General features: G+C 41.6%; 2 protein-coding genes across 2 annotated transcripts; both read left to right on the top strand.

Moving 5' to 3' along the window:
• Positions 1-2,253: 2,253 nt before the first annotated feature.
• On the top strand, positions 2,254-10,080 carry LOC109873771 (stress-induced-phosphoprotein 1-like). The gene is made up of 14 exons (XM_020465475.2): positions 2,254-2,530; positions 3,560-3,769; positions 3,874-4,015; positions 4,131-4,272; positions 4,465-4,630; positions 4,788-4,914; positions 6,797-6,899; positions 7,164-7,284; positions 7,412-7,508; positions 7,674-7,798; positions 7,929-7,965; positions 8,219-8,322; positions 8,524-8,699; positions 8,848-10,080. The coding sequence occupies exons 1-14, from the start codon at positions 2,522-2,524 to the stop codon at positions 8,918-8,920; spliced, it is 1,632 nt and encodes a 543-aa protein (XP_020321064.1). The 5' UTR covers positions 2,254-2,521; the 3' UTR covers positions 8,921-10,080.
• A 1,014-nt stretch (positions 10,081-11,094) lies between these two features.
• Positions 11,095-17,782, top strand: LOC109874080 (fermitin family homolog 3). The gene is made up of 15 exons (XM_020465837.2): positions 11,095-11,458; positions 12,136-12,260; positions 12,839-13,072; positions 13,185-13,304; positions 13,438-13,606; positions 13,712-13,814; positions 13,933-14,040; positions 14,165-14,299; positions 14,780-14,829; positions 15,165-15,289; positions 15,564-15,670; positions 15,862-16,077; positions 16,197-16,321; positions 16,437-16,578; positions 16,740-17,782. Exons 2-15 carry the CDS (start codon positions 12,137-12,139, stop codon positions 16,917-16,919), a joined length of 1,938 nt encoding a protein of 645 aa, XP_020321426.1. The 5' UTR covers positions 11,095-11,458; position 12,136; the 3' UTR covers positions 16,920-17,782.
• Positions 17,783-21,165: the final 3,383 nt, after the last annotated feature.

Here is a 21,165-nt window from a genome sequence, read left to right as displayed (position 1 = left end):
CTGCCTGTTCACCCCGCTATCATCCAGAAGGCGAGGTCAGTACAGGTGCATCAAAGATGGGACCGAGAGACTGAAAAACAGCTTCTATCTCAAGGCCATCAGTCTGTTAAACAGCCACCACTAACATTGAGTGGCTGCTGCCAACACACTGACTCAACTCCAGCCACTTTAATAATGGGAATTGATGGGAAATTATGTAAAATATATCACTAGCCACTTTAAACAATGCTACCTAATATAATGTTTACATACCCTACATTATTAATCTCATATGTATACGTATATACTGTACTCTATATCATCTACTGCATCTTTATGTAATACATGTATCACTAGCCACTTTAACTATGCCACTTTGTTTACATACTCATCTCATATGTATATACTGCACTCAATACCATCTACTGTATCTTGCCTATGCCGCTCTGTACCATCACTCATTCATATATCTTTATGTACATATTCTTTATCCCCTTACACTTGTGTCTATAAGGTAGTAGTTGGAATTGTTAGCTAGATTATTTGTTGGTTATTACTGCATTGTCGGAACTAGAAGCACAAGCATTTCGCTACACTCGTATTAACATCTGCTAACCATGTGTATGTGACAAATAAAATTTGATTTGATTTGATAATACCCCAATAATGACAGTGTAAACAGGTTTCTAGAAATAGAAATACCTTATTTACATAAGTATTCAGACCCTTTGCTATGAGACTCGAAATTGAGCTCAGGTGCATCCTGTTTCCATTGATCATCCTTGAGATGTTTCTACAACTTGATTGGACATGATTTGGAAAGGCACACACTTGTCTATATAAGCAAGTCAGAGCAAAAACCAATTCATGAGGTTGAAGGAATTGTCCGTAGAGGCAGAGATCTAGGGAAGGGTACCAAAAGAATTCTGCAGCATTGAAGTTCCCCAAGAACACCGTGGCATCCATCATTCTTAAATGGAAGAAGTTTGGAACCAACAAGACTCTTCCTAGAGCTGCCCGCAAGGCTAAACTAAGCAATCGGGGGCCTTGGTCATTCAGGTGACCAAGAACCCGATGGTCACTCAGACAGAGCTCCAGAGTTCCTCTGTGGAGATGGGAAAACCTTCCAAAAGGACCATCTCTGCAGCACTCCACCAATCAGTAATTTATGGTAGAGTGGCCAGATGGAAGCCACTCCTCAGTAAAAGGCACATGACAGCCCGCTACGGTGAAGCATGGTGGTGCCAGCATCATGCTGTGGGGATGTTTTTCAGCAGCAGGGACTGGGAGCCTAGTCAGGATTGGGTAAAAGATGAACGGAGCAAAATATAGATCCTTGATGAAAACCTGCTCCAGAGCATTCAAGACTTCAGACTGTGGTGAAGGTTCACCTTCCAACAGGACAACGGTCCTAAGCACACAGTCAAGAAAACGCAGGAGTGGCTTCGGGACAAGTCTCTGAATGTCCTTGACTGGCCCAGCCAGAGCCTGGGCTTGAACCTGATCAAACATCTCTGGAGAGACCTGAAAATAGCTGTGCAGCGACACTCCCACATCCAACCTGACAGAGCTTGAGAGGATCTGCAGAGAAGAATGGAAGAAACTCCCCAAATACAGGTGTGCCAAGCTTGTAGCACCATACCCAAGAAAACTCAAGGCTTTAATCCCTGCCAAATGTGCTTCAACAAAGTACTGAGTAAAGGGTCTGAATACTTCTGTAAATGTAATTCTATTTTTTTCACTTTTTTGCCAACATTTCTAAACCTTTTGCTTTGTCATTATGGGTTATTCTGTGTAGATTGATTAGAACAAATTACAATTTAATCCATTTTAGAATAAGGCTGTAACATAACAAAACGTGAAAAAAGTCAAGGGGTCTGAATACTTTCAGAATGCACTGTATGCAGCTTCCATTCTTTATTATAACCCAGGGCTTTCTAAGGGGAGATTTCTCTCATAACTAATTTTGTCCTTATGTTCCTTTTGTCATACCAGGTCCACTGACAGCATATCACACTCAACTGATGATTATATAAACAACAGCAAGCGTTTCCCAATATCCAGAATGTTCTAGAGAAGAGATGAATCAGATCGATCCTTCTAGAACTAGAATGAATATGGTAATGTTCCTTGACTCGACGTTTGTTGGTTTACTCATCGTACTCAACGCGAACTAGCCTTTGATTTGCTGAGCTTTTCTCGCTTAACCAAGCTGAACCAATCATACACCAGTGCGCATAAAGCCATAAATATTACTGAACTATATGGGTAAGCACTTGGGTTGCCATGTATGCAAGCAGGAGCTTAGAGTAACACAGTTTGGTTATCAATCAACTTCATAAACACGTTTATATTGATAAATTATCTAATACACATATATATATTTAACAAACAATAAAAAACATCCTAAAGGAAACTGCCACAAAACATTTTTGATCTCAGGTCTTCGCTTTCTTTGTACATAATCTGGCAACCTAGCTCCATATTGTGCAGGGGCGGTGCTTTCGTCTCACAGTAGTTTCTGGAACCTCATGGTTATACCATGGAGAAAGTGAGTAGCAACTCATCGATATTCGGGTCAAAAAACGGTTTCTTCTGCAATATTTACATTATTGTCGCACCGTTTGTGTATGGTGGTCAATTGTAACACGTTTGTCCTATTTGAAGATCGATAGCTAGCCAGCAAACTAGTTAAATTTTTCTACCTCGCTTTACTCAATGCGGACTTCATTGTTACTAGCTCGCCATGTAACGGTAGCTAGTTGGCTGGCTAGCTAGCTAACCGGTAATGTTAGCGTATTAGCTATGTAGCTAACCGGTCATGTTAGCACATTAGCTTACAAAATCGCTTTCAATTGTAGTTGGCTAATTAGCCGGCAAATATGTTTGGTCCAGAACCGTGTGTATTAGTAGCCAGCCGATTTAACTACCGGTAGTTAGCTAGCTAATCAGCTATTATGGCTAGCTAGTTTCCTAGCTAATATTACATACGCATGGTCTGTCGATCATCAGAAAAGAATACAAAGTGCAGGCACGAATGACTTCATGCTGTGAAATTGCTAACATTGCTGCTAGTTAACTTTTTCACGTTTACTAACATGGCTATCTAGCTAGCTTCTCCAAATTACTAGTTAGTTATCTGACTACTAAGTTAGGACATGACTGGCAAGTTAACCAGCAAGTTAAGTTAAGCGTTGGGCAGGACTACAAGTCAGTCAGCAATCAAACTTGCTATCTATCATATAGCAGTAGCTAGTTCAACTCAGTAAACCACCTTTAACATCTTAGTGGTTCAGCTAGCAGTCTATATCCGTTTAGCTGAAACATGGCAAGGTTCTGCAATATGTAATGGCCTCATAGCATGTAGGTGTCTAGGCTTATTTGGTTTAACCTGACTGCTGGCTCCTAACGTTAGACCATGGCTGCTTTAGGAATCAGATTGTTTATAGAGCTCAAATTGGACAAATCACGATGGCAGTATTTCTTTACTTGTTTAGTAGAAAATCAATATAATAAAAAAGCAATATATTAAAACAGATTTGAATACAGTGAATTTATTCAGGTCCCTCTTTCCCCTCAGGTGTCACAGTTGAAGGATCAGGGCAACAAGGCACTGAGTGCCGGGAAGATCGACGAGGCCATACGCTGCTACACAGAAGCGTTGGCCCTCGATCCCTCAAACCATGTCCTCTTCAGCAACCGCTCGGCTGCCCATGCCAAGAAGGGCAACTACGAGAGTGCTCTGGAGGACGCCTGTCAGACCATCAAGATTAAACCTGACTGGGGAAAGGTGAGACGATGTCACAGCACAGTTGTCCAGAGAGGGTGGCTTGTATTTGCACTAGTTATTGTCAAAAGTGACAAGCCTCATCACCATGATTTGTGCTTGCACAGGGCTACTCAAGGAAAGCGGCAGCCCAGGAGTTCCTTGGACAGTTTGAGGATGCAAAATTGACGTACCAAGAGGGATTCAGACAGGAGCCCACTAATCAGCAGCTGAAGGAGGGGCTGCAGAACATAGAAGCCCGGTTAGCAGGTAGAAATATTTGAACCTGTCACACTTTCACTTACATTATAAAAACAACAATGGGATTTTGTTTGCTTATCATGCGTTTTCCCTGTGTTGTGAATTTCACCTCTTGCCTCACCAGAAAAAAAGATGATGAACCCCTTCTCCATGCCCAACATGTTTGAAAAGCTGGAGAGCGACTCTCGAACCCATGCCCTGATGAAAGATCCAGAGTACAGAGCGCTTTTGGAGCAGCTCAGGGATAAACCGTCTATGCTTGGCTCGTGAGTATTTCTGTGGACGCCTTTTGTCTTGTTGCACCTGTACATTTAGAAATTTACTGCATTCTTTCATGCTTTTCAGTTTTTATCTTGTCTGACTGTAGTAATAAGTACCAGAACACAACATTCCTTTTGTAGCGCTTGTGAATTTCCGGTGATCTAATTCAAGTACACTGTCTGTCCTTCAACCTGTAGGAAGCTCCAGGACCCTAGAGTAATGACCACCCTGTCGGTCCTGCTGGGGTTAGACTTGGCTGGCATGGATGAAGAGGAAGAGCCTACTCCTCCCCCACCTCCCAAACCCAAAGAGACTCAGCCACCCCCTCCCAAAGAGGAAGACTTGCCTGCGAACAAGAGACAAGTAAATATATTGCATTATAAGTAATCCTATAGTCCTTCACAGTCTGGGACAATGGTAATTTGTGCATGTATCTCCTCAGCACCCACACCGATTTGTGGGATTTCTTGCCCTCTCAGCATTGTTTTTAACAGCTTAAATGTCCATTGTGCTTCCATAGGCTCTAAAGGAGAAGGAGCTGGGCAACGAGGCGTACAAGAAAAAAGACTTTACCACTGCACTGGAACATTATGAAGAAGCCCTCAAGCATGACCCAACCAACATGACATATCTTTCTAACCAAGCAGGTATACAATCATCATTGTGTATACAAACAGAGACAGATAATATTGTGTAAAACAGAGTCTGGTGTTCTGTGTGGATAGGCCACTGGGAGTAAATGGATACGACTGCAATCTGGTCAAAGTGATGACAGACACAGAAGCCCAGTAGTTTAATTATGAAACAGAGTATACATGTTTTTTTTTTTACCAGATAAGTTGACTGAGAACACATTCTCATTTACAGCAACAACCTGGGGATTAGGTACAGGGGAGAGGAAGGGGATGAATGAGCCAATTGTAAGCTGGGGATGATTAGGTGACCATGATGGTATGAGGGACAGCTTGGTAATTTAGCCAGGACACCAGGGTTAACGCCCCTACTCTTAAATAAGTGCCATGGGCTCTTTAATGAACACAGAGAGTCAGGACACCCGTTTAACATCCCATCCGAAAGACAGCACCCTACACAGGGCAGTGGCATGTTAGTTTTTTTAGACCTGAGGAAAGAGTGCCTCCTACTGGCCCTCCAACACCACTTCCAGCAACATCTGGTCTCCCATCTAGTGATTGACCAGGAACAACCCCGCCCAGCTTCAGAAGCAAGCCAGCAGTGGGATGCAGGGTGGTATGCTGCTGTAGTAAAATAAATAGAAAATTACTATAATGTAAATCCAATAAACAATATTACATTAAACAGTCATGTCAGCAATTTCTATACGCAAGTTAAAAAAAGAGAAAATTAACACACCATAATTCCTCTCGAGAATTAACATTAGTTACACCAACTGGTAGGCTAATCACATAATTGTACAAAATGGTAAGGGAATTGGTGAAGAAACTTACTCCTCTACATACACATTTATTGTATGTACATATAACAATAGCTACAGGAATATTATAAAAGTTAAATAAGTATTTTTTTCTGACTTACAAAAACAAATATCCCTGCAAATTAAAACGTTAGATCTCCAAGAAAGCCAACGAACTGAGATTTAAAAAAAATATAATTATGCTAACGAGTGGTTGCTATGGTGAATAATCCAATAATAATTGGTAGGACACATGAAAGGGGCTTCCGAGTGGCGCAGTGGTCTAAGGCACTGCATTTCAGTGCTAGAGGCGTCACTACACCAGCCATGATTGGGAGTCCCATAGGGTGGCGCACAATTGGCCCAGCGTCGTTAGAGTTTGGCCGGGGTAGGCTGTCATTGTAAATAAGAACTTGTTCTTAACTGACTTGCCTAGTTAAATAAAATAAAAAGGATCTCTAAATGAAAAATACTGTTGGATTGATAAAATGGCCTTGAAGATCTAATTAAAATCAGACGATTCTAAATTGATATCTTAATATTATACATTGATTGAATTCTAGAATCTTCCCAACTCAGTGCCTTGTTGGGCTCCTATTTACAGTTGTCTTAAATATGCTAATAGAGGTTCATATTTAATGAGTTAAACTTGTAGTTTTCCTCCATTTAACAAATTGTCAAGTTGTATTTATCTCAGAAGTATGTATATGGGGAAAATTACGTCATATTATATCCATGATAGAACTAATTGGCTTGATCAGAATCAAATGCGATTAACTGAGTGAATATCTCTACCCCCTAATCCTGGGTACAATTTTCTATTTCCATACGATTAAGGGCAGATAAAGCAGCATAGCATTTTACCAATTTGTGTGGGTCCTCAAGTCATTTTTCAGAATAGATTTGTCCTGCTTTTAAGATTTGTCCTGCTACCATAGCAGTAGTTTATGGGGATCTAATAAAATACTATCTTAGCTTACCATCATGCAGACAATGTCATATGATTCTTATATGCGTAGTTTTTATGATCTGTAATATTTGATTGGATAATGAGGTGCTTTCTAAGGTGTCTGCATTTGTCCGTTTTCCCATCCCAGCTGTGTTCTTTGAGAAGGCTGAGTATGAGATGTGCAGGGAGCTGTGTGACAAGGCCATCGAGGTGGGCAGAGAGAACCGGGAGGACTACAGACACATTGCCAAGTGAGTTCCTCGTCAATTCACTGAAAATAATTACGCGTGAGTCACCCTCTAGGGTATAAACTGCTGGGAGTCTGAAGGGGACTGTTGCACATGGCGTATGAGGAGAGATTAGGTCTCCTGAATAAGCAGCCAATTAAATCCTTGTATTCACCATTGGCAGGTCACATTTCGGTAATGGTGGGCTCTGCTACAAACCGGCGAAATGGAATGTCAGAGCTTGAGTCATCTGTGCTTAATGTCTCTATCCCTATCCTCCTCTCTCAGGGCCTTGGCTAGGGTTGGCAACTCATACTTCAAGCAGGAGAAATACAAGGAAGCAGTTCAGTTTTACAACAAGAGTCTGACAGAGCATCGTACCCCTGATGTCCTTAAGAAGTGCCAGCAGGTACAGAGAGTGTTGACCCTATTGAATGAGGACTGTCAGGGTAGATTATGCTGGGTTCGATAACGACTCTTTAACCAGTCTGTTAATCACTGTCCTGTCACTCTCGCCATCCCTTCTATGTCTGCAGGCGGAGAAGGTATTGAAGGAGCAGGAGAAGCTGGCCTACATCAACCCAGATCAGGCCTTGGAAGAGAAGAACAAGGGCAACGAGTCCTTCCAGAAAGGTGTGTGTCTGTGAAATGGAGGGTCTACGGCGGTTGAAAGTATTAAATATGTGTCATGCCTGTGTGTACTCTTAGTGGTAAGGTTTCTCTAGTTGTCTTCATACCATTTTAGATTCTGGTAGTGTTAGGATATCTGACATGCTGTGTTTATTCTCTGTTCTACAGGAGACTATCCTTCAGCCATGAGACATTACTCTGAGGCCATCAAGAGGAACCCCAATGACGCCAAGCTCTTCAGCAACAGAGCTGCCTGCTACACGAAGCTGCTGGAGTTCCAGCTTGCCCTAAAGGTACAGCACACCTGACTACTGTGGTGCCATGCATGTATATGAGCTTTATCCTCATTACTAACTAATAAAGTGGATATCAAGTGTTTATCAGTCAAAGGACTAGGACTGATATTTTTTTCTCTCTTTTTAGGATTGTGAGGACTGTATCAAACTTGATCCTACCTTCAGTACGTATTGAACTTAAACCTTTTTACTTTAAAATGAAATGGTCAGTACACCATTTAATTGATTTAGTACATACAGGCCTCCTAGCTTTTCTAATAGCAGCCATGTTTATGTTTTGCTCTTACTTGATTTTGGTCATCAGAAAACTGAAGATAAATTGCATCTTGAAAACTTGACTGCTGATGTGCAATTGTTTGAACTGTATCAAACTTAGGCCCTTTAAAAGCATAGACTTCATCTAACTTCTCTTCACAGTAAAAGGGTACACGCGCAAGGCCGCTGCTTTGGAGGCCATGAAAGATTTCTCTAAAGCGATGGTTGCCTACGAGAAGGCTCTGGAGCTGGACTCTACTTCCAAGGTACAGTATGACAGATTTACATTGGTGCACTAGCATGATCTCCTTTACCAACCAACTCTAAAAGAAACTGAAAGTGAAGTTTATTTTGTATGCGGTTTCTATTAAATATTAAGCCATGGCTTATGGTCCTTCTACCTTGTTTTGTTGGTGTCACTGAGCGGACTGAGGCTAACAGTTAAACCATCTCTGTTCCGAGTGCAGGAGGCCACGGAGGGCATCCAGCGCTGCATGATGAGCCAGCACGTGAGGAATGACGACAGTCCAGAGGACGTGAAGAGGAGGGCCATGGCTGACCCGGAGGTGCAGCAGATCATGAGTGACCCAGCCATGCGCATGATACTAGAGCAGATGCAGAAGGACCCACAGGCACTCAGCGAGTAAGCAGGCCAGCTCCGCAGCTACACATTTTACACACTCACTGTCTACATAGTATACAACGCATGCACCATAATCACACACTGTAATTGGCCAAATGAGCTTGAAATTGAGTTAATTTGTTCTCTCTTTCTCCCTGGACCCTTTCAGTCACCTTAAGAATCCAGGCATTGCTCAGAAGATCCAGAAACTGATAGATGTGGGACTGATAGCCATCCGGTGATGAGTGAGGAGAACAGGGCCAGAACCCATGAAGAACCAACCGCAAGACCAGAGGATCAAGATGCCATTCCCTTAAGATATAACCCCCCCCCCTCTCCCTTATACCCTCAAAATGATACTGTATGCCATCTCGCCCAAACTTCAACCAACAAAGGGTTTCATTTTCTTTGTCCATTTTTACGGCCTTAATGAAATTGTACTTAGTGTCTTCCTCATCACAGAACTCTCTGAAACAAATCATTTGATTGGGCAAACTTATCAAACACCTATTACTGGAGCAGCAGACCAGGCTAGAGCTTTGGTTGGCACAATGACACTGCATTCATATCAGTGCTGCAGCTTATAACAAAACAAGTAAAGTTCTATTTGGGTGTTGAACCATGATGTCAAGGTGCAATATGACTGCTTCATTTTTCTCTTCCTTTGTTTATTTTAAGACCTGCTGAGACCAGCAGCCTTAAATAACTGTGTAGGGCGCCTGACTAAGATTTCTCCCTTTCTGGACAGGATATCTTTCATAAATTCAGGTCAATGTAGTTGTGCTACTGGTGTACAGGCTTACGAGCTCACAATACTGTGCTTTCCAGATCTTTAGAAATGAATGTTGCTTGGTCATAGAAGTACTGATCTTGGGATCCGCATTGGATTACAGCTGTGGAAGTTAAATGGTGATTTAACTTTTTTGAATATCTTCTCTTGTCATTAAACCCCTTTGACTGGTAATACAGAGCAGAGAGAAGTATCATCTCTAGTTGGCGCTTGTATTAAAGCTCTTCTGCTTCACATGGTGCACAAAAAATCTGCCAGCCAACAACTGCAGGATATTGTTTCTTAAGACCTTTAATGTCATACTCAAGGATGTTTTGTTTGTCAGGTTCTGACAGTAATGTGGGAGGGTTGTGTTAAAATATATGTACTGTTCCCCAAGCTTATTTTTTTTCTTTCACATTTCACCATAGCCTTGCTATGCTAGAGTTCTTCAGGACTCTGGGTGCCAGTAGACTAGACATGGCAGATTTGAGTCTGTGATTACACAACCAGTCCATTATCAGAAGTGGCACCCACACATGCTTTATGTCAAGACAAATCCCCAGAAGTGTAATGTACAAGTGAAATTGAATCCTGTTCTGCAAAATATATCTGAATGTATTTTTAAGTTAATTTGTGTCTGTGGTTATGTCCTTACTCTTCCAACGGGGAGACCCCTCAAAGCATATTCAGATTGTGTTCATCTGCATGGATTTGCAGACTGCTTAATTAAAAAATCCCACTTTTTAAACTGAACAAAAATATAAATGCAACATGCACTAATTTAAAAGGTTTTATTAAGTTACAGTTCATATAAGGAAATCAATCCATTTAAACAAGTTCATTAGGCCCTAATCTGGATTTCACGACTGGGCAGGGTATAGGCCCAGCCAATCAGAATGAGTTTTTCCCCACAAAAAAACTTTTATAGACAGAATTAGACCTCATTTTCAGATGATCCTGCAGGTGAAGAGGGCGGATGTGGAGGTCCTGGGCTGGCGTGGTCTGAGGTCATGAGACCGTTTGGACGTACTGCCAAATACTCTAAAATGACATTGGAGGCTGTTTATGATAGAGAAATGAACATTCAATTATCTGACAACAGCTGTGGTGGACATTCTTGCAATCAGCATGCCAATAGCACACTCCCTCAACTTGAGACATCTGTGGTGTTGTGTGACTACTGCACGTGATTGGCCTTTTATTGTCCCCAGCAAAAGGGGCACCTGTATAATTATCATGCTGTTTAATCAGCTTCTTCATATGCCACACCTGCCAGGTGGATGTATTATCTTGGCAAAGGAGAAAGGTTCACTAACAGGGACTAAAACAAATGTGTGCACAAAATCTGAGAAATATGAATTTTGTTAATATGGAAATGTCCAGGATCTTTTATTTCAGCTCATGAAACATTACATGTGTTTATATTTTTGTTCAGTATAAATGTATGAGAAGTATTTATCCAATGCCCTGAAAACAAACCTTGACCTTATGACAAGACTTGCCATTTTTATGCATCTTAACCTTGGATCTATCTTAAACTCATGATTTGCCTCTCATTAACCACTAGAGGGCATTACTCACCAAGCCCTCAGGAGTGTCTCAAATTCACCCTACCTACCCGTTCACAAACTAGCCAAGTTCTCATCATGATATAAAAAATGGTAGCATACATATTTTAGATGGCAACTAATCAAGGTGTTCTAACTATCCCAATTCCAATATGTGTTTACTAGTTGATTTGATTTGTATATCATATGCGTAACTATTGACTCACATGTTTCTCAGAAACAATATCTGATGATAAACTCCCCCTTAAAGAAAAATGGCATGTAAAAGCGGAACAGTTGCCGCTCTCTTGACATTTGCTCACACACAGGATGAGACCGCAGCAACTAAGACGTTGTGAGAGAGACGGGAGGAAGTAACAGGCAGATTTCACAAGCTGCAAAGAAAGGCAGAGGGCACCTATTGTTTGACTGAAGAAAATTAGTTTGGGACTCACAACTAGGTAAGGGAACAACAATGTCCTGTCAGGGCAGAGAGTACAAGTATGCTATATGAAAATGAAGACAGGGTGATGTTGAGGAACAGATTCTGAATAGTTAATTACTGATGTAACATTTTATTATGCCTATGATAGTCTAAAAGTAAAGAAAGGAAAGATAGAAAAGATTGGATAGGAGTATGGGTGTTATTTCACAGATGATTGAGAAAGGGGTCATTCATTTACAGGAAGTAATACGGTTTTGGTTTCCTATCTTATAATTACAACATAATGAGGTTTATGCTGGTGGAGTACTTCATTTCAATATATTTTAATGTGGGGGTTTGCTAAGAAGGTCACGTGCAGAGCAGACATGATTTTTCCTGTAGTTTTATTCACTGTATTACCTGATCTCACACTTTTTTGTCTGATCTAATAACCATACATTGTCTATCAATGTTCAGTATTTCACTTTCAATGAGAAAACAATCATTTTTGCTTTAATTGAAAAGTATTTTAATATTGGGTGTTTCTATCTTAAATGTGTTAATACAGATGGATTTATTACCACTATAATACCTTAGAAATGAGAGTTGATCGTTAGTTCTATGATGTAGCATCAGCTATCACAATTAACACCTGATAATTGAGTGATAATTGTTCACTGTGATGATGAGTGCTATATTTTCCCTCTCTGTAAGTATGGCTGCCTGGGATCTGTCTGTGACAGTGGAGGAGCTTGGCCCAGAGGCCCCACCCCTCAAAGTTAGCGTGACCTCAGACCTGCACATTGGTGGCGTCATTCTCAAAATTGTGGAGAAGACACGTGAGTTCCCTACCAATGTACACTTCAACTTCCATCCATCTTGGTAGTATATTAAAGATAATAGTATATTTAAGCAACAAGGCCCGAGGGGTTGTGTTATATGACCAATATACCACAGCTAAGGGCTGTTCTTAGGCATGACACAAGTGCCTGGACACAGCTCTTAGCTGTGTTATATTGGCCATATATCCCAAACCCCTGAGGTGCCTTATTGCTATTATAAACTGGTTACCAACGTAATTAGAACAGTAAAAATTAATGTTTTGTCATACCCGTAGTACATGGTCTGATATACCACGGCTGTCAGCCAATCAGCATTCAGGGCTTGAACCACCCAGTTTATAATTTCAGATTGCATATGAACATCTATTTCATATACAACCGTGGGGTGTAGAGTATTAAGTTATTATTCCTTCATACTCCATAACATCTGTAAGTCAGACAAAACAACATTCAAGATATCTATGCAAATGAAAACAACAGACTGTACTGTATTTGGAGTGTGAAATATGATCACCACCAGGCACCATAGATGTGTTCATATACATCATGGCCAGACACCTCTCTGTCCACTCCAGAGATAAAGAAGGATTGGTCAGACCATGCCCTGTGGTGGGAACAGAAGCAGCAGTGGCTGCTCCGACCATCCTGGACCCTTGAGAAGTATGAAATCCATGCCGACGCTCGCCTGAGCCTCACCCGCCAGCACAAGCCTCTAAGACTGGGGCTACCCAACGGAACCACCCTGAGGCTTCAGGCCTGCTTCTCTCGTCCAGTCTTCCAAACGGTCATGGGGGTCTGTCATTTGCTGAGTAAGTAAATATATGAAGAAGAGTTCCCACCTAAATAAAGTAAGAGATTCTTCTTATTGTTGCAGATGTTAATCCGTAGCCCCTTACACTGCTTCCCTCTGGTCATCCTCAGACCTGCGTCACCCAGAGGAGCTGTCGTTGTTACGGCCAATGGAGGTGAAGAAAAAGAAAAAAGACAAGGAGGCAGAAGAGGAAGTAGTATACGATCTAACAGGCCTTCGGACCTCATCAGGTAGGTCCAGTCGAATTGGAGGTACACTTCAAATTTCTAAATGGCTGAGTAACATTCCGTACAGTATCTTTCACTGTACAGCACATACCAAATACTGTGTAACATATCCTAACTGCATATGTAATAACGACAGGTCCAGCTCACACCCTGTCCAATGGCATGCCTATGCACTTTGCTGACTCACTGCAGACTGAGGCTGTGTATAAGATGTTGTCTGTCAGCCTACCTGCACCTGCTCCTGAGACTATCACCAAGATGCCCCGTCCCACCAGCCTTATGGACAAGGCACAAGTTCACAGCAGGTGCGTGTCTTGTTTATGTGGGCACAGCACACATAGATATGTTTATGTAGGTTACTCTGTGCGATAGAGGGTGTAATTAAATCTGTGTTTTCTTAATTTCATTAGATGGCTGGATTCGTCTCGTTCTCTGCTCCAACAGGGAGTGCAGGAGCATGACAGGCTGCTACTACGCTTCAAATACTACTGCTTCCATGATCTGGATCCCAAGGTAGGCCTGCACCACACTTTCTGAGGGGCTATCGATTATTTCCTTTGTTTACCTCATGGTGGCCATGAATTTGGCTGTGTGTAATCTGTCACTTTATCTGCCTTGTCTCCGTCTCCAGTATGATGCGGTCCGTCTGACCCAGCTGTATGAGCAGGCTCGCTGGGCCATCTTGCTGGAGGATGTTGACTGCACAGAGGAAGAGATGATGCTCTTTGCTGCCCTTCAGGTAAACAATGACTGATTGAAATGTCACCAAAGGTTTTTCCCTGTCTGTGACACATTGCTTCCCTTCTCTTTCACAATGTTATACGTTTGTGTATGTGCTTTGTGTGTGTGTACACTATCCTCAGTACCACATTGGTAAGGTGTCTCTGTCAGAGCCCCAGCCGATGACATCATGTCCTGCCATGGATGATCTTGACTCTGCCCTTCAGTGTTTGGAGGTGAAGATGGAAGCGGAGGAGAGTATCACTGCGGACATGCTGGTTAGTCCCTCTGAGTCGGTAAAGGCTATACGGACACTCCTGACCTGCAAACCAATTTTTCATCTCAGAATTGGTTCAAATGAGGTTAGGGTTAAGGTTAAGGGTTTGGTTAAGGTTAAGGTTAGGTATTTGTTTCATTAGTCCATTGTTGATATCGTCCCAAAATGTTTTGCATGTCAACAATCAAATTTTCAAGATATAGAACTTTCAAAATGCAGAAATACAGCGGTATGATGCATTTAGCCGGTATGATGCATTTAGCATCATATTGCATCATATGATGCTAAATGCATCATACAGGCTGTATTTCAGTATTTTTAAAGTTCTATATCTTGAAAACTTGATTGTTGACATGCAAAACACTATACTGTAACGGTCTGTAGCTGTGGCCATAGCCGATTTGTAAGGCAGCAGGAAAGAAGTTGAATTGCAACTGCACATGAAAACACAAAATAGACACGTGATTTTATCTCTACACAGGAAACAATGACAGTAGCACCAGAGCTGCAGGACTACTTGAAAATCTTCAGGTAAGATGGGTTGACAATGTACATCATTGTTGGCTGGCTGAATGCCCTCTGATTTCAGATCCATCTTTCTGCCGGTGACAACCTTTTCCTGCCTTGGATTTTAGATTGGATATCGATCACGCAAGATATATGAGACTTTCGGATAGTCTTGAGGAGTTTCTATGAGACATACGCATACTCACCCACACACTCCCAAGCAAACACACACTCCGATGCAGCCACAGTTATATTGACATGCACACTCACACACATTCAACTGCATACCCTTTCCAATGTTGCAGAAAAACGTTAGCATTTTAGTAGTACTTTGTTTTATCTCACTTTCTCCGACCTAGACCAAAAAGACTGACACTAAAGGGCTATAAACAGTTCTGGTTCGCATTCAACAACACATCCATCTCCTACTACAAGAGTAAAGAGGAGAGCCTCAAGGAACCCATTCAGCAGATGAACCTCAAAGGTAAAATGCACTGACATACGCTGTTGGGAAACTGCACACCTAGCTACATGCACATGCACTCAGCCCACATTTTCGCAACCACACAAGCTTATACCACTGCAAAGATGTGTACATACAGCATCCATTCTAGTACGTAGAGCTTCAGAAATGACGTTTGACACAAGATTTCACTTCTGGGTCAATCAATATTATTGTAGATATAATGAATCGCTGATGACTTCAATAAGCCAAGTGAGTCTAACCTGGCCACTTAAGACACTGTTGTGCTCCCCAGGCTGTGAGGTGGCCCCAGACGTTAGTGTGGCTGGTCAGAAGTTCTGCATCAGACTGCTGATCCCTGGGGCTGAGGGCATGAACGAAGTCTACCTACGCTGTGAGAATGTAAGGAACTCAACTCTCAGCTCACTCTGTTTAGAGAAGTCTTCCCATGAATGAGAAGCTATTCATATCATCCTATGCAGCCTTTTCCAAGGAATAGACTCAACTGCTACATATAAATGTACTAAGTCCTGCTATGTCATGCTCGGCTATGGTATATTTCCATCTTATGTCCATTAATCTCCTGTCACTAGGAGCTGCAGTACAGCAGGTGGATGGCAGCTTGCCGTTTAGCCTCCAAAGGGAAGACACTAGCAGACAGCTCTTTCTCTAGTGAGGTGCAGAATATCCAGTCCTTCCTGGCCATGCAGCGAACCAACCCTGGGGCCAATACTGCACAGACTGATGACAGCATCAACACATACAGCCTTGTATCCCCACGCTACCACAAAAAGTACAAAGCCAAACAGGTAAGAGTCATGGCGATCTGGGGGAAACTCGTGTAATATTACAGAATGTACGATAATAGAATCAACCATAACGTTCAAACTTGACTCCAGTGATTCTAACCATTCCTCTGTTCTGTCAGCTAACTCCACGCATCCTGGAAGCCTATCAGAATGTGGCCCAGCTCCCTCTAACAGATGCCCTCCTCAGGTTTCTTCAAATCTGGCAGGGTCTACCTGACTTTGGGGTGTCCTATTTTGTGGTGAGGTGAGTACTTGTCCTTTTGTCAAATATTTTCCATCTATCCGCCTTGTCAGCATAGCACTACATCTTTTCTCACTTGAAATGACCCAAGTTCTACACATTTCCTGTATAATCACAGATTTAAGGGAGGCCGTAAAGATGAAGTCCTTGGGGTCACCAACAACCGTCTCATCCGCATTGACCTCAGCATAGGAGATGTGGTGAAGACATGGAGATACAACACCATGAGGCAGTGGAATGTCAACTGGGATATTCAACAGGTGAGACATCTCACTGTCTGCCTAATGTGTCTTCATCTATATCTTACTAGGTCTGTCTACTGTATTGTATCAAATATGTACCAACTAATTATGACTTAAATGTTTATCTGAAGAAGACCTATAAGTGGAATCGATTGTTAAACCTCTTTTCTTTATTCCAGATGGCCATTGAGTTCAATGGTAATGTGAACATTGCCTTCAGCTGTGTGACTGCAACCTGCAAGATTGTGCACGAGTACATTGGGGGCTACATCTTCATGGCCACACGCACCAAAGAGCAGGCCGTGGTGTTGAACCAGGAGCTCTTCTTCAAACTGACTGGTGGTCATGAAGCCATCTAAACATCCATGAATATCTGTATCTCAGAATGCACCTCTTCATGGTTTTACGTTACATGGACATGCAGTATTAGAACAGGTTTTCAGAGTGACCAAGACTTTCAATGGGAAAGTGGTCAGTTGAACACGTTCTGCATAGGCTACCATTTCCACAATTGTATTGTTATTACTCGACCATACAATATGTTTTTCTGGCGTTATAGAAGTCCATTTAGTTTTCAAATGTTTGTGTATTTTTGTATTGAAATGTATTCAATAGGCTACATCAATAATATTAAATGAATGGCAAGCAAAACAAATGGCTTATTATTTGCTCTGTTGTTGTGGTTGTTAAAAATAATAAGATGTAAAAGGTGCACATTTATCACCAAGGCATAAAGCCTGATGGAAGGATGGAGGCCATAGAAGTCTGACGGGGGAAACTTTTTGCCCGCACTGCAGATGGCTATGTCGGTTTTGTTGTTGTCATTATTCCGATTTTTCAGGGGGTTGCAGCAGCACCCCTACTTCCCATGTCTATAAGGCAGGCCTACATTCACAGTCAGACAAAGGCTGTTTTAGGCTTATCTCACAGGACTGAATAATTCAGCTTTATTAGTTTCAATTTGTATTAGTGGTACATTGAGCTCCAAAGTATGTTTGGTTGTTGTTTTGGCTCTGTACTCCCACACTTTGGATTTGAAATGATAGAAGGACTTTGAGGTTAAAGTTCAGACTGTCAACTTTAAATTGAGGGTATTTTCATCCAAATCTGGTGAACCGTTTAGAAATTAAAGCACTTTTTGTACTTAGTCCCCTCCATTTTAGTGGGCTAAAAGTATTGGGACAAATTCTCTTATATGTCTATTAAAGTAGTAAAAAGTAAAGTCTTTGGTCCCATATTCATAACACACAATGACTACATCAAGCTTGTGACTACACATCTGTTAGATGCATTTGCTGTTTGTTTTGGTTGTGTTTCAGATGATTTTGTCCCCAATAGAAATTAATGGTAAATAATGTATTGTGTCATTTTGTAAATAAGAATAGAATATGCTTCTAAACACTTCTACATTAACGGAAAATCCTGAATGAATCGTGAATAATGATGAGTGAGTTTATATATCCTACCCCAAAGACATGACAGAATTCTTTGGGGGTATGGTATTTGTGCATATGTAATTTTTTCACTCATCATTATTCACGATTAATTCAGGATTATTCCTAATAATGGTAGCATCCACATTAATGTAGAAGTGGCTGGCCTTCTAGGCAGAGTTGCAAAGAAAAAGCCATATCTCAGACTGGCCAATAAAAATAAAAGATTAAGAACACAGACACTGGACAGAGGAACTCTACCTAAAAGGTCAGCATCCCGGAGTCGCATCTTCACTGTTGACGTTGAGACTGGTGTTTTGCGGATACTATTTAATGAAGCTGCCAGTTGAGGACTTGTGAGGCGTCTGTTTCTCAAACTAGACACTCTAATGTACTTGTCCTCTTGCTCAGTTGTGATAATATCCGTCAGTTGTCATAGACGCTTGCTAAAAAACTTTAATGAGCAAGCCTCCCTTCATGAACAGGTATAGAATAAGCTTGATCCCCCCCTTTTTATATTTTAGGTGGTATTGTTAACAAACATGCCCCCATAAAGAAAATGAAGATTAAAAATAGGTTCAGCCCCTGGTTCGACCGTGATCGTGCAGAGTTACTCCACCTCAAGAATTGCATTTGGCGAAAAGCTTGGCACGCGCATACTTAGGCTGACTGGCTCTCGTTCAGGCAAATAAGAAATAAGTGCACTCAGGCTATCTGAAAGGCCAAAGTTAGTTACTTTAAGGAGCAGTTCTCTCTCTGTGGGTCTAACCCCAAGAGGTTCTGAAGAACAGTTAAATAAACCCTCCTCTTCACAGCTTCCCATGCCCCTTAATGTTAATGATGTTGTTATTACTGACATGAAGAACATGGCTGAGCTCTTTAATCACCACTTCATTAAGTCAGGTTTCCTATTTGACTCAGCCATGCCTCCTTGCCCGTCCAACATTTCCTCATCTCCCACCCCTTCTAATGCGGCTATCCCCACTGCTTCTCCCTCTTTTTCCCCTGCCCCGCTACAAAGTTTCTCCCTGCAGGCAGTCACTGAGTTCGAGGTGCTAAAGGAGCTCCTTAAACTTGACCCCCAAAAAACATCTGGGTCAGATGGTTTAGACCCTTTCTTCTTTAAGGTTGCTGCCCCTATCATCGCCAAGCCTATCTCTGACCTTTTTAACCTGTCTCTCCTTTCTGGGGAGGTTCCCATTGCTTGGAAGGCAGCCATGGTTCGTACTTTATTTAAAGGGGGATTCAAGCTGGTCCTATTTCTATTTTACCCTGTTTATCAAAAGTGTTGAAAAAAAATTGCCAATAATCAACTGACTGGCTTTCTTGATGTCTATAGTATTCTCTCTGGTATGCAATCTGGTTTCTGCTCAGGTTATGGATGTGTCATTGCAACCATAAAGGTCCTCAATGATGTCACCATTGCCCTTGATTCTAAGCAATATTGTGCTGCTATTTTTATTGACTTGGCCAAAGCTTTTGATATGGTAGACCATTCCATTCTTGTGGGCCAGCTAAGGAGTATTGGTGTCTCTGATGGGTCTTTGGCCTGGTTTGCTAACTACCTCTCTCAAAGAGTGCAGTGTATAAAGTCAGAAAATCTGCTGTCTCAGCCACCGCTTTTCACAGAGGGAGTACCCCAAGGCTCAATCCTAGGCCCCGCCCTCTTCTCAATTTACATCAACAACATAGCTCAGGCAGTAGGAAGCTATCTCATCCATTTATATGCAGATGATACAGTCTTATACTCAGCTGGCCCCTCCCAGTATATTGTGTTAAATGCTCTAAAACAAAGCTTTTTTAGTGTCCAAAAAGCTTTCTCTATCCTTAACCTTGTTCTGAACACCTCCAAAACAAAGGTCATGTGGTTTGGTAAGAATAATGTCTCTCTCCCCACAGGTGTGATTACTACCTCTGAGGGTTTAGAGCTTGAGGTAATCACCTCCAAGTACTTGGGAGTATGGCTAGACGGTACACTGTCCTTCTCTCATCACATATCTAGACTTGATTTCCTCTATCGTAATCACTCCTCTTTCAGCCCAGCTACTAACCCTAATTCAGATTACCATCCTACCCATGCTAGATTACAGAGACATAATTTGTAGAGGTAAGGTAAGGGCATGTAAGGGTTCTCTCGAACGGCTAGATGTTCTTTACCATTCGGCCATCAGATTTGCCACCAATGCTCCTTATAGGACACATCACTGCACTCTGTACTCCTCTGTAAACTGGTCATCTCTGTATACCTGTCGCAAGACCCACTGGATGATGCTTATTTATAAAACTCTCTTAGACCTCACTCCCCCCTATCTGAGATATATACTGCAGCCCTCAGCCTCCACATACAACACCTGCTCTGCCAGTCACATTCTATTAAAGGTCCCCAAAGCACACACATCCCTGGGTCCCTCCTCTTTTCAGTTCACTGCAGCTAGTGACTTGAACAAGCTGCAACAAACAGTCAAACTGGACAGTTTTATCTCAATCTCTTCATTCAAAGAATCAATCATGAACACTCTTACTGACAGTTGTGGCTGCTTTGCGTGATGTATTGTTGTCTCTACCTTCTTGCCATTTGTGCTGTTGTCTGTGCTCAATAATGTTAGTACCATGTTTTGTATTGCTACCATGTTGTGTTGCTACCATGTTGTTGTTATGTTGTGTTGCTACCATGCTGTGTTGTTGTCTTAGGTCTCTCTTTATGTAGTGTTGTGTTGTCTCTCTTGCCATGATGTGTGTTTTGTCCTATATTTACATTTGATTTATTTTTCATTTTTAATCCCAGCCCCGCAAGAGGCCTTTTGGTAGGTCTTCATTGTAAACAAGAATTTGTTCTTAACTGACTTGCCTAGTTAAATAAAGGTTAAATAAATAACACATAAATAAAAAGTTAACATGACCTTTATGAATTATGATGCATGTATGTGACTCATGTGTTTTTTAAATTTTTATTACATACTGTTTTAAATGTCTAAAAAAGTGACGTTAGTTGATGAAGGTTATCTCATATAACAAAACGTCTCCTACGCCTGTGTTCAACACAGATCTTATTTTCGTCATTTATAAAATAAAACTACAAAAACGCCATTAATTTCTACATAGGTTCTGTCTAACGAACCATGGCTGAGTTAGAGCCTACAAAAAGACGCCATTTACATATATCTCTACAATG

The sequence above is a fragment of the Oncorhynchus kisutch genome, linkage group LG29 (assembly GCF_002021735.2).
Source record: "Oncorhynchus kisutch isolate 150728-3 linkage group LG29, Okis_V2, whole genome shotgun sequence".
NCBI lineage: Eukaryota > Metazoa > Chordata > Actinopteri > Salmoniformes > Salmonidae > Oncorhynchus > Oncorhynchus kisutch.
This window is presented reverse-complemented; position numbering and strand designations above follow the sequence as displayed.

What these genes read in the sequence shown, in the direction of transcription:
- LOC109873771 (XM_020465475.2), top strand. An exon ending in GACTACAGACACATTGCCAA is followed by an intron (nt 6,900 to 7,163) that starts GTGAGTTCCTCG and finishes CTCCTCTCTCAG; the next exon opens with GGCCTTGGCTAGGGTTGGCA. An exon ending in AGCTGGACTCTACTTCCAAG is followed by an intron (nt 8,323 to 8,523) that starts GTACAGTATGAC and finishes TTCCGAGTGCAG; the next exon opens with GAGGCCACGGAGGGCATCCA.
- LOC109874080 (XM_020465837.2), top strand. Translation starts at nt 12,137, where the DNA reads ATGGCTGCCTGGGATCTGTCTGTGACAGTGGAGGAGCTTGGCCCAGAG. An exon ending in AGGCCTTCGGACCTCATCAG is followed by an intron (nt 13,305 to 13,437) that starts GTAGGTCCAGTC and finishes TAATAACGACAG; the next exon opens with GTCCAGCTCACACCCTGTCC. An exon ending in GACTACTTGAAAATCTTCAG is followed by an intron (nt 14,830 to 15,164) that starts GTAAGATGGGTT and finishes TCTCCGACCTAG; the next exon opens with ACCAAAAAGACTGACACTAA.